The 13,401-nt window shown below is 35.4% G+C and overlaps 1 protein-coding gene across 1 annotated transcript in view; it reads left to right on the plus strand.

Moving 5' to 3' along the window:
- Positions 1 to 13,401, plus strand: part of Ufd4 (ubiquitin fusion-degradation 4-like) — a 222,932-nt gene that overhangs the window by 190,121 nt on the left and 19,410 nt on the right. Inside the window, exon 39 of the mRNA XM_089233406.1 lies at positions 6,957 to 7,131. Within this exon, the coding sequence (XP_089089532.1) occupies positions 6,957 to 7,131 (175 nt within the window). The remainder of the gene's footprint in view (positions 1 to 6,956; positions 7,132 to 13,401) is intronic.

The following is a 13,401-nucleotide window of genomic DNA, read 5'->3' on the forward strand; positions in this document are numbered from 1 at the left end:
TAGTTTGAGGGTTCAACAAGTAGAATAGTCATTAAAAACTTCTGTCGAGATGGAAAAATAATTTTGTATTTACTATGTCATGGTCTTGGACAGTGACTAGCATTCATCATTCGAAATTATGGTACATTTTGTATATAGGTGAAACAACAGTTTGCATAACAAAGCAGTTGGATACATAGGCCTGTTCTAGGTTTGGTGATTTTGATTCTATCCAATATCATTGTCTTCTGTATTTTTAGGGCATGCAGAAGCATAAACAATATTTGCAATGCTAAGCAAAGAGCTAGAAATGAAAGTGTTTCATTTGTCATAAACTATTACACTGGCAATAAACAGTAAAATGTAAACAAATCCCCTTTAAAAAAAAGATGGACAACACAGTAAAACCATCCTGTTCACCTTGAATTATTTTCATTGGATTTTGTAATTTACACATTTTGCACTGTGCTTTTGAAAGTGGTCTGGAAGGAACATCATTCTTAAAAACATACATGGCTTTATAATTTTCTGTGCATTGTCGAATAGAGTTAACAGACTCTGCAATTTAGAAAACTCCGAAAAAAGAATGTAATGTATATTATGAAGAGAGACAGAAAAGATTCATCTCTCTGTGGTTGCTAGTGCGCTCTTTTGGCCAAAAAATCGTTCTTGTAACCAAGTCATTTCTGTCATTTTGCTTTGGCTGGAGTCAATCTTATAGGCTACTGAAATAGTGATATGAAAAAAAAATTCAGTTAGAAAATTTTTTTTCATGGATTTTTTATAATGCTATGATTATGTTGCCTGGCAGGGATACACGCCCCAATCCTACTTTTTATTCCTGAAGGGGGTGGGGGTACCCTCCCCCGTCCTACTTTTTATTCTTTCGTTTTCTTACTTTTTCTAATTTTTTGAGTGGGAGCCCTGAATTATGTCTGAACCATATTAAAAAAATTGTCAACCAATGCAATATGTGAAGTTCACCATTTTTAAAAATTGAAAATCAATGTTTAGATTCCGCAGTTGCCATTTGCTATGAATGTGTAAATTATACTTTTCTTTCAACATTAAATTCTGATTCGGAAGAAAAATGGCAGCATCAGCAACCATGGGTGGTATTTTTCAAGTGAGCCTCTTGGAAAGACTCCAACCAATGCCTCTTTTTTTCGCCATTTTCGTACTATCAAAGCTTTCTCTTTCTGCACCAGAAGTTGTATGCAGAAACAAATTTAAAAAAAAACTTAATTGGATGATATTCAGCCCAGTTCAGCATCTAACATGGGGTGACCATATTACTCAGATTTTTACAGCACAATTTTTTTTATCAAACTATGTCTTTTGAGTATTCTTTCCTTGTAAAATTTTATCAAAATTCATGGGATCAATAATTATTCAATGGTATGAAATTTTTATCAATTGTGATTCTAAAATTATATTAATGACTTACATTTTTTTATCAATATGCAATTATATATACACCAGGGTTCGTACGGTGCTTAAAAACTCCTTAAAAATCATTAATTTTCATTTCTTCTTTAAGGACCCTTAAAAACTCCTTAAAATCCTTCCAGCTGTCTCTAAAAGAAAGTCGACTTACCCTCCACACTGAAATATTTCCTTCTAAAGTTGATGAATGGTTAATGATGAATAATACTTGATGCTGAAAGAAAGTCCCTGAAAAAAAGAATGAAAAAGAAAACAAGGCATGTTTGTGGGAAGATTTCTTTATAGGGATTTCAAGGCCACCAAGAACCAATGCAGCTAAGAGATAAAGGGCCGTTCAAGTATTACGTCAGCAAAGTTTTAGCCATTTTTGACCCCCCTCCCCCCTTGTCAGCAAAATTTTGTCAGCACTACCTCCTAACGCAAATTGGTGGGATCAGAAACGTGCGCTGGAGGGGGGCATGGGGGCTCGTGTGCCTACTCCACGGATGAAAAAAATTTTTTTTTATTTGATAAAATTTCGAAAGAAAATACCTTTATATGTTAATATAATCAATTTCTGTTAATTTCAATGGTATTTGAAGGGTAAGAACTTAAAATTTTGCTTCAAGAAATTCATTATGACCCATCCTTTAAGCCAAATATGGTAAACCCTTCACCCGCAGACCAATTGTGGCCCTGAAGGTTATCTGATGTGGCTTGCCCCCCCCCCCAAACCTAATTTTGTAAAAATGAACTAAGTGGTACATTTACAAATCGCTTAAATGACCTGTGGCACAATTCGAGAGCATTTAAGTGGCCCGTGGCACAAGGTAACTAAAGTAACCCACGACACAGTTCCAGAACACTTAAATGATCTGTGGAGGAACACATTTAGAGATCCCTTGAGTTACATGTGGCCAAGTTTTAGATCACTTAAGCAGCCCCCAGTGTGGTTCTACATCACTCAAGTTACCCGCAAAACATTCCCAGATTACTTTAGTGATCCGTGGCATAATTACGTATCACTTGAGTGATGCATGGCACAATTCCAGAGCACTTAAGCAGCCGGACACATTTCTAGAGCACTTGAAGGATCTGTGAAATATTTAGAGATTACTGAAGTGGCTCTGTAGGGGACTTATCAATAGGGAGAATGTTAGTTCTGGTGTCCAATAACTATCAAAAGGTTTTTCAATTTTTGGCGCACCGAATAAGATGCCATTAGGAATATTTCATATCCTGATAGAGGGTGGTTTATGACGTAAGCATCATCCAAACCCCCCCCCCCCATCAATGCTGACGTAATACTTGAATAACCCCTAATGGCACCTGATTGGTCGGACTACAGTGGCCACACCCGCTTCTGATATACTGAGAAAAAGAGGAAAAGAAGATTGTTGCGCTGTCGAAAAAATTGACAATGAAACTGAAATAAACTAAGTTAGCTAAATTAGAATTAAGCTTAAAAGTTTTTGGGTTTTTTGGCCGACGTACAGTTTTTGTCGTTCGACGTTTCGTTCACACGAGTGGCGAACATTTCAATAAATCATTATGTAACAGCTGTCAAAAGGCTACTACTTACGCCTTCTCCCTGCTTGAGTCGCACTGCCTTGTCGGGATTGGTCTGTTGAGCCAGTCTGTTTTCCCCATTGGCTGAAGTTGTTCCTAAGGGCTCTGGATAATGCTTAGGTTTCAATATCAATATCAATCTTGAGATTGAAACCCCTTCCTCCCATCTTCTATAGTCACGCTTAGAATCTGAGAAAATAATTTTAAAGAGTAATTTCACTCCTCTCCAAAATTTTAAGTGGAGGTATTTAAAAAATATATATATTAATATTATTTTTATTTTTTAAGCAGTATTTTTTATGAAAAACAAAAAAAAAAATTACGCAAAATTTGAAAGAGTATTTTGGGTATTCTACAAAATTTAGAGGATTGAAATTAAATTTTTTTTTTAGATGTGTATTGGATTTTCCCGGCAAGTTCCTGCTCTCGATTTTGTCCCCTAAAATCAGATTGTGGTAACCGCAGCTCTTTATTCACATTATCGCCCCCCCCCCATCGGGTTTTTCATCATGAAACCCGATCATATCCTTGATCGTGTAGCTGAAGATAGTTTACTCTAGTCTAGTGTTTCTCAACTGCCGACCATTGTTTGTTTTCAAAAAAAGAAAAGAAAAAGTCGCCACTGCAAGCAGCAGAAATTACTATGGTAGATCGTCATTGCTTCAAATCCCGATGTTTCGAGGGAAAAAATTAATTTCTTGAATTAAAAGAGCTATTTCGCCGAATTATAAGTGTTAATTTGTAAATTTCGCCAAATAACGTGTGTTAATTTGTAAATTTCGCCAAATAACGAGTGCTAAATCGCCAAACATCAGGTTGAATGTCCTGAAATTTTCTCCCATTTTGCAACAATTTCTTTCTGGGTATAACTGAAAAACAAGAAGGAAAATTGAAAAACTTAATTTTAAAGAATTTGTGTGTGTTGACCCACTTAGAGCGAGAGGTGTATAAAGAGTTGCTGCAAATATAAATAATTTTGTAAGAAAAATCCTTGTCAGCGGTTTTTTTTTTATTTTGAACACTTTTGAACATTTTAGAACACTTTGGTGACAACAGAAAAGAATGGATTATGTGTATGTGGATTGATTATTTTATGAATTCTTATGATGCTGGGTAACAAATCAAAAGTTGTAATTTCTGAACTACTGTGTCTATATTTTTGAGAAGAGGGAAAATTTGTTTGGCAAATTAAAAATAAATTTAAAAATAAATAAATATGTGCTCTGCTTTTTTTTTTTTTTTTGCTGTAAAATTTGTAAGTTATGAAGTTTGCCATGACTCCTTAAAAACTGCTTGAAAACTCCTTAAAAAGTCCTTAAAACTCCTTAATTTTTATTTAGAAAATTTTGTGTGAACCCTGTACACATCCCCTTTGAGTTGCTTCCTAGGAACTGTCCAAGCTCACTACTCACTACAGTGGATCCTGTTTATAATGTTCTCCTTTAGAAAGTTTTCCCACTTATTACGACTTATTTTCGTGGTTACAACTCTTACTTATACTCATTAAATATTCCTGTTTCAAGCATTTTCTCACTTTCAATGTTTTTCATGATGGCTTTTTGAAAAACTTTATAAGTGGGATCCACTGTACTATAAATACACATGCACGTCATTAAATTCCCTATAGAATCCCTTACCAATAATGGTATATGCTAGAAGCATTGGGTCTATAAATCCTACATATGCGTCTGTGGTTGTTGTGTTCAAAACGTCGGCCATCTGTCTACCAAACTAGAAATGATAAATAAACGAATGAGTGGATTTTGTGATATGTGTGAAGTTTTTGTGATATGTGTGAAGTTTTTGTGTTATGAGAATGCTGATCTCTCCGTGAATGGACTTTTTTGAAGGGAAAACCAATTCGTATTCATGTCTCAGGGTTTGGAAAACCAACTTCAGCTGATCACCATCCAGGGATCAAACCTGAGTTTTAATGCCCCCCCCCCCCCCCCCGTCTGTCATTAGACAATGGCAATATTAAGGAAACAGTTATTTTCTGGATATTATGCTGAGGTGAACTCAGAAAGAAAAGGACAATATTACTTACTATCATAAAAAGAGGGAGCTTTTTTTTTTAATGATCTAGGGAAAATATTATGTATACATGTCAAAAAGACTCAAGTTACCATGACTTTGAGATCTGCGTGATGTAAAAAAAAACCAAGATGTAATTTACCTTCCACTGCGCAGAATCACGTGAAGGCAGAATTCATTTGAAAGGCATTTCAGTGCATACAAAATGTGTACCAACTTTTTCTGTACAGTATTTCCAACAAGTGGGTATTTCTCCTTCTCATTGATATATGGTCAAACGCATTAGAGGGTATCCAGCTTATAAAGAACCTCAGGATATAATGAAAAATATTTTTGATACCATCTCATAAGATTGCTCTTATTAGATTAGATATAGTGAACCTCCGGTTATAGCTACCTGGATTTGCGGTCTCTTGAAGTCTTTATGGTGACATATGACTGTAGGTGGTGGTGGTGTCATTTATTAAATAGTTTTTTTAGCCATAAAATACCTGATTGAAATTTTCAACAGAGGCAAAAATTCTTATGTTTGAGGGTCAAGACCAGTGTCTCACAAAGCTCTTCTTTTTTTTCCATGTTATCATTTCAATTAATAGGTTGTGCTTGTTTTTTTAGTAAGTAAAACACAGCATTATATGGGGAATCGTTTAGTTATATATGATTACTAAAAACACTCATGTTGTCCAGAAAAATTGGTGAATGCACAATATATAATAGAATGCCCTTTTTTTTACGTGGCCCTTTATTCTTAGGTCTTCCCTTTAGGTGAAAATAAAAAAACAAAAGCTTTCCTAACATTCCATCACAAATGGGGAGAAATGGCTGTACAAATTTTTGGTAAATTTGATATTTTCAAAGTTTGAAAAAATTTAAGCAACTGTAGTTTTTGTCTTGACTGGTAAACAAGCAAACTTTTTAAAAATGTAATCTTTACGTTTTCCATAGAGATCAGTGTGATCTGTCCAGGGAATTAGTTACTGTTAGTAGACAATGTCAGAACAAGGATTTGAATCCAGACCAGCACAGCCGAAGACTTGCACACCAACCACTCAACTGCCAAATGGCTTGTGAAGATTTTTTCAATAACTAGATATGTATTAAGAATGCACACGCAGTGCCAATCATAAACATTAAATACAGTGGAACCTGCGTGAAATGAAACATAGACCAAAATAATTCTCTTTAAACAGATTTCTATTTCATAAAGGTACACATCAAAGTGCTAATCACATTGATGAGACAATTTTTTCATCCCATTCAACACAGGTTTTATCTCATGCAGTGTCTGTGATGGACAGATTTCACTGTATAAATTGCCATCATTCCAAAACTTTTGTGGTTTTTCTTATAAAATACTGGTACAAGAACAATTTTATGTTTTTATCACTTGATCATTTTGTCACACCATGGTCATTTTCTGCACACAAGGGCTAATTAGACTGGGACCTACAATTTATTGCCGATTCCGAGTGGCAGCCTTTTTTTTATACTCATCAAGAGGTTGGTGCACTAATCCCTTGATGTGGGACTCCCTTCAGTAGCAATCTTTTTCTGTGACCATGTCACCATTACTGTTGTACTCCTGTCAGGAAAGTTTTTGACAAGGACGAACCGGGCATCGAACTCGAGACACCTCTAAACATCCTTTGGTACTTCGGGCGAGTATCTTATCGACCTGGGCTACTGCACCCAAAATTTTATGTAATTTATTACTCTATAATAGAACTTTAGTTGATAAAATAATTTTTTTTTATACTGCAAAAAAGAAATAATCATATGAAGCACAATATCTGAAGAGTACAGAATATAAAAAAGCTATAAATAATTTTTATCTCTTTCTTTTACTAAAAATTTTGGAAATCATACCTAGCTTTAGATCATGAAAACAAATTTGCATTTTTTATTAAAAAATTGTCTTTTCAAATCTTTATATGGTTTATTTTTTTCAGAGAGCCAATGACCAATCGTTCTTTGACATCAATGGTGTACTCACTCACAGAGGATGATTTATCTGCAGTTTTGTTAGAAGAGCAATCCAGAAAAAGCAGAAAGTATAAAAAAGCTGTTATTGAACCTTCAGTATCATGGTTTCATGGTATTCTTAGTCATGAAGACTTCATGGAGGTAATAACAAGTGCAGTAAAACTTCGATTAACCGTCACTAGTTTAACCGTCAGTTTCTGTTATCCATCATTGTCTAAAAAAATACAAATACGGAAAAAAGCAGCCCCAGGTTTTAAGGTCCAAAAAGATTGGATCACTGCTTTGGTCTGTTCAAATACCACCGGCAATCGTAGATTACCCCTGCTTGTAATTGGTAAATCCATAAAACCATGTGCTCTCAAAAATTTAAATATGAACGCATTGCCTGCAAACTATTATGCCCAAAAAAGTGCTTGGATGGACCAAATAGTTTTTTCAGAATAGTTCCACAACGTTTTTGTGCTTCAAGTTAGAGCTATATGGCTGAAAAGCAGTTGCCGCAGGAAGCACTGCTATTAATGGACAGTGCCCCGACACACCCCTCTTGTGAACTCAAAAGTGATGATGGCAAAATAACATGCCTCTTTCTCCCAGTGAATACAACTCCACTTATCTAGTCTATGGACCAGGGCATAATTGAAAATATGAAGCAACATTATAGTAAAGCTTTTATCAAAAACTTGCTTTCATCTGATGATGCTATGACTGTCTTATGCTAAGAATTTTGGAAGAGATACAACATGAAGGACGCTATTTTCAATGTCTGCCTGGGCTGACCTTATATTGGTCGTTTTGTAAAATTGAATGCAATCTTTATGTATTATTTACTTTTAAAGGATTTTATTTTCATTTTCGTCCCAAGCTCGCAGTGAAATCACATTACTGTATATATGTATTAAGAGATTTCTGTTATCCGTCTATTTAGTTATCCATCACAGCTCTGGTCTGGACGGTGGCGGTTTATCGAAGTTTTACTGTAATATATATACAAGTAAATATATATATGCAGTGAAATCACCTTACAACAGGCACTATTGAGGGTGTTATTGGGAAGTAGCTAGTTTTTATTGGGTTCAGTATTTTTGAAAAAAGAAACCATTAAATTTACTATGTATCATGTCTGCAGATCTCCAGGGTTCAGTAAGTACTTTTTAAGTGGTGTGCAGGATCACACATTTTCATTTACTATCATTACATGAATGGCACATTTTATACTATGCAATTGTAACTTATTAAATTTTTTATGATATGCAAATTATATAAAAAAAATACATTTCAGTTTTTTTTGGGAGGTGTGGTGCCAATATTGAACTTCTGATACTGTATGGGGGGGGGGGTCTATAAAGCATTGACATGCACTACGGGGCTCTGTGATATCAAAAGGTTGGGAAACACTGATATATATATAAAATAAGAATTCACACTTGACCCTTACCATAGTTCTGTAAGTTTGCTGATCCACATTATAAATATCACAGTGGAAATTACAGTGCTCTCTGTAAAATTCCATATCTTTTTTCATGAAGGAGACATTCTTCTTATTTTGTGAAGGTGATAGAGTATTCTCCTTTCTGATTTTTTTGTTTTCCTAATTGTGGGGGGGGGGGGCTATATTTATTATTCATGCTGCAGGCATATTCTTTTACCATCCCAAAGGGAAGGAAAAATATATATTTCAAACATAATCTCTTTCCTTCTGCTATGAAAATATGAACTTAACCTGCAAACCTGGCTCCGCCCACAAGTACTTGTTCTGGCAAAGTGGGGGGGGGGGTGGAAAACATGTTCGACTGAGAAGAAAAATTTATGAAATCTCTTTGCTCTTCTTTGCTGACAAAACGTTTCCAGACCAGATAGGATGCTTCCAATGGTACACACAAGCATGTTTGGGGGTGCTTTTCTTGCTGTAGAGAGGTCAGTGGTTCGCAATTTTTTTTTTGTCATGCTCCTCCTAAGCATCTTGTAAAGTCTTGATGATCCATTTTTAAGAGATGCACATGGGGGATATGGGGCCCCACCAGCCCCTCCCCCCAAGATAAAAAATTTAAAACAAAAAAAAGTTATTCAAAAAATTATTTAAATGCTGTTTTAATTATTTCTGTGAATTAGAACTGATTTTTGAAGGTTAAAAACTCAAAATTTCTTTGAAGAGATCCCCCAGTGCTTTCCCGAAACTTCAAATTAGCCTGTGTGCTCTCTCCCAAAAAAAAGTAGGTCCTACATACATCCCTGTCCCCTTTCCATGACATATAATTCTTACTATTCAAGAAGAAAAATTTATCCATAAAGAGGAAACTCAAAAAACCACTCACCTAGTCAAAAGCAGGAGTTTTCAATCTTTAAGACAGTGCTGAGCAAAAAAAATTTCCATGAAGCCCAATGGCCACCAAGTCATACTACTGTTGTATCTCAATTCACACCATGGCATCTTAATGGGTGGACCTAGTGGGGCCCGGGGCTCTGTCAGGTAAGGAGCCATATATTATTAGAAAGTTTTATTTATTCGGAAATAATTTTTCATTAAATATGAATTTTCATTATCTTTATATAAAATGCAATATTACTTTTAACACAAACTCTATCAAGTTATCTTTTCATACAATATTAATTTTCATTAAGTCTGAGAAATTGTTTTTACATCCAATATGAATTTTCATAAATCATGATTGCTCCCATTAAAAATCAAATTACCCTCCTTAAAAATCTTATCTCTTCCCTGTGGGGCATTCGGGGGGGGGGACACGTTGGGAATCATGGTTGTAGATATTCTTATTTTTAACCTCTGGCAGTTCAGCCCTGACTTCAAAAATAAAGCACAATTTTTTAAGTCAGGGCTAAACTTCTGAGGTTAAAAAAAAAGAATATCTCAGCCAGAAAAAAAAATACTCACATTTGTTCTATCTCGGTCTGAGGCTGGTCATCCACTGGAAGCAACAACATGCGACAAGTGATGTAGGCAACAACTTCTGACATTTAAGTAGATGACTAGCTAGAGGTATCTGGTGTAGTCCCCTGAAAGCAACCCTTTCATGCTACTCGGTTCGCGACTGCACCTCGTATAGATGAGTGTATTAGTAATCTTGAGGAAATGTATAGAAAAACTTTAATTTTTGAGAAATAGATCTAGAGGACCTGTATTTATTAAGTCTGTACTTGATGAGACATCTAACACAAACTCTGAGTAGGCATTTGTGTTGTACATAAATACAATATACATAATATTTAATTGATCAAATTTTAAGCTCCCATGTTCATGCGGGGAAAGAGAGAGACCGAAGGAGTGGGGAAAGTTAAGTGAGTGGCAGAAATAAAGTAAACAACTATACTGCCCCTGCACATATAAAGGCAATATGTGTAAAACCACATTTGATTCAGATTTAGTCATCATCTGCTGCTGTCGCCAGACGTCACTCGCTCAAGATGTTTCTAGTGGACAACATTCTCCTACTTTGTGTGCAATGAGATCAGTCTTGCGAATACAGGCATCTCTCACTTTACACAATTAATTGGTTCCTCAAAATAATTGTGTGCGATGAAATCATGTAAAGTGAGTTGAATTTAGCTTGGGTAAGACAATGAGGAGGGGGGTTCTGTGAAATGAAGTTATTTTTTTTTTTTAAATTAAAACAAACAACAAATTACAAGATAAAAATACAAAATGTAATACAATATACAAATACAAACATAAATTACACAAAGACACAAGATACACACTTATATTGCATGCACTATGTAACCCCAAGGGATGGTAAAGTCCTTCCAGCAGGCCTATGTGATTTTTATTGATTTTTTTTCCCTTCAGCAACAGCTCTTTTATGTATTAGATGTATTTTACTATATTTATATATTTTTAACATGTATTGGACAAAAACTGATTTCAAATCACTACATTTATATCTGTGTTTCTGACCATTTTAAAGATATTATATTCTGTATTTCTATTACTATATATATATTTATGTGATTATTAGTGTAAATGAAGTTCATTATTTTTGGAGCGATGTAAAACACTTTTTTGAAATAATGTTTTTTTACTTTTAGGCACTTGATAAATATTTCTATATCTATTTCAGGTTCTATGAATGATTAATTTAAAAATTCTGTACTTGTAGTTCTGTCTCAGTGTCAGTATGTGGCACTGTTTTTTTTGTTATATACAGGGTGGGCAAAAAGTCTGTAGAAACTTTAAAAATGAATAAAAGCTGGAAAAATAACCGAAATAAAAAATGATTTGCAGGGTTAGCATCGCTAGGTCACAGGAATTTTTTTGACACATTAAAAAATAACTCAAGAAACAGCCAATAGGTGGCGCTATTACCAGTGACTTCGGTGGAAATATGCAAATGAGACAGTTATAAGAACTTTCGCTCCTAATCCACGACCAGTTCACCTTTGTAAACCATGTATGTGGACCTGCTGCACTCTGCCGTTGCTGGATTTGTGACTCGCCTGCAATGTGTTATCCCCTGTGGTGGTGGTGGTGGTGGTGGTGGTCATGTGGAACACATACTGCTTTAATAAGCGATTCAGAGGCATTCTGTTCTTTATTTGCTTATCTTTTCTTTGACTTATGTATGTCAGGACCACCTATCGACTGTTTTTTGAGTTTTTCCTCTTTAAAAAGTTCCTGTGGCCTAGTGAAGCTAACCCTGCAAACCGTTTTTTATTTTGACTATTTTTCTGATTTTTATGAATTTTCAAAGTTTCTAAAGACTTTTTGCCCACCCTGTATTGGAACATTTATTCATTTCCTTAATTTATTGTAAAGATTGTCTAAATTGCATGTTTTCATAATTTTTTATAATATCCTCCTTCCCAGACACATATTCCATAATTTATATTTGAGTAAACCCATGCATAGAGAATACCTTTTAAGAAGTTATCAACTATGTATACGTTTATAAAGGACTCCTAAATATTCAGTTTTTTTATAATTTTTTCACTATGTATATATTCCATTTTAGGTTATCTTGTATAACTATTCCTAAGTATTCATAGTTAAACACTGTATCTATTTCTTCACAATCACATTCTAATACAGTTTGAGATTGGCAGTGGGCATGTAACTTTACGTGGATTTCCGTACTTTCATTTATATTTCTTTTTTTCATGCACATGAATTTCGTTTTATGTGTATTTATTTTTAATTTATGTTTAACTGGCCAATTATACACTGAAGAGCCAAAAAAAACTGGTAACCTGCCTAATATGGTGTAGGGCCCCCCGCGAGCCTACAGAAGTGCCGCAACACGACGTGGCATGGACTCGACTAATGTCTGAAGTAGTGCTGGAGGCAATTGACACCATGAATCCTGCAGGGCTGTCTATAAATCCGTAGGAGTGAGAGGAGATCTCTTCTGAACAGCACGTTGCAAGGCATCCCAGATACGTTCAATAATGTTCATGTCTGGGGATTTAGGTGGCCAGCAGAAGTGTCTAAAGTCAGAAGAGTGTTCCTGGAGCCACTTTGTAGCAATTCTGGATGTGTGGGGTGTCGCATTATCCTGATGAAATTGTCCAAGTCTGTCGGAATGCACAATGGACATGAATGGGTGCAGGTGATCTGACAGGATGCTTACGTACCTGTCACCTGTCAGAGTCGTATCTAGACGTATCAGGGGTCCCATATCACGCCAACTGCACATGCCCCATACCATCACAGAGCCTCCACCAGCTTGAACAGTCCCCTGTTGACATGTAGGGTCCATGGATTCATGAGGTTGTCTCCATACCCGTACACGTCCATCAGCTCGAAGCAATTGGAACCGAGACTCGTCAGACCAGGCAACGTGTTTCCAGTCCTCAACAGTCCAATGTCGGTGGTGTCGGGCCCAGGCGAGGCATAAAGCTTTGTGTCTATATTTTGTGTCTATTGCCTATATTTTCATCATTATTTATTTTTGGAGTACAGTTATCACATGAAATTTTGTATTTTCTACCACAAATTCAAGTTTGCAACACATACTGATTTTTTTAACATAAAAATGTGTGCAGAAAATTCAATTTTTTTTCTAATGTCCGTGATAAAAGACGGAAAACATATATATATCTGATGGACCCATTTGTTACATTGGTAGCATTTATACATAGTGTTTTTTTGGCAAACGCACACCATCCTTGCATCGCAGACACAATATAATGGCCATCAGATGACCTGACATTTTTATTCAGTTGACAACGTCGACCTGGATGAATAATTTACCTCTCCTTCGTTCGTAGAAGGTTCATTGTCAATTATTTTCAGAATACAAAATACAATCTTCTCGCAACTCTGAATGAATTATGCTATATAATGGTCATATGGCAAATCTTTTCTGATGGAATCCAGAACTCAGCTTTTGGTCAGATTCTAAAAAAAATTTTTTTAAACATGCAATGTTTTTTTGTTTTTTTGGATTGCTCAAAACTGTC

This window comes from Pholcus phalangioides, unplaced genomic scaffold, assembly GCF_987345545.1.
Source record: "Pholcus phalangioides strain wild (caught in Gottingen) unplaced genomic scaffold, Ppha-v1.0 ptg000007l_1, whole genome shotgun sequence".
Classification (NCBI taxonomy): Eukaryota; Metazoa; Arthropoda; class Arachnida; order Araneae; family Pholcidae; genus Pholcus; species Pholcus phalangioides.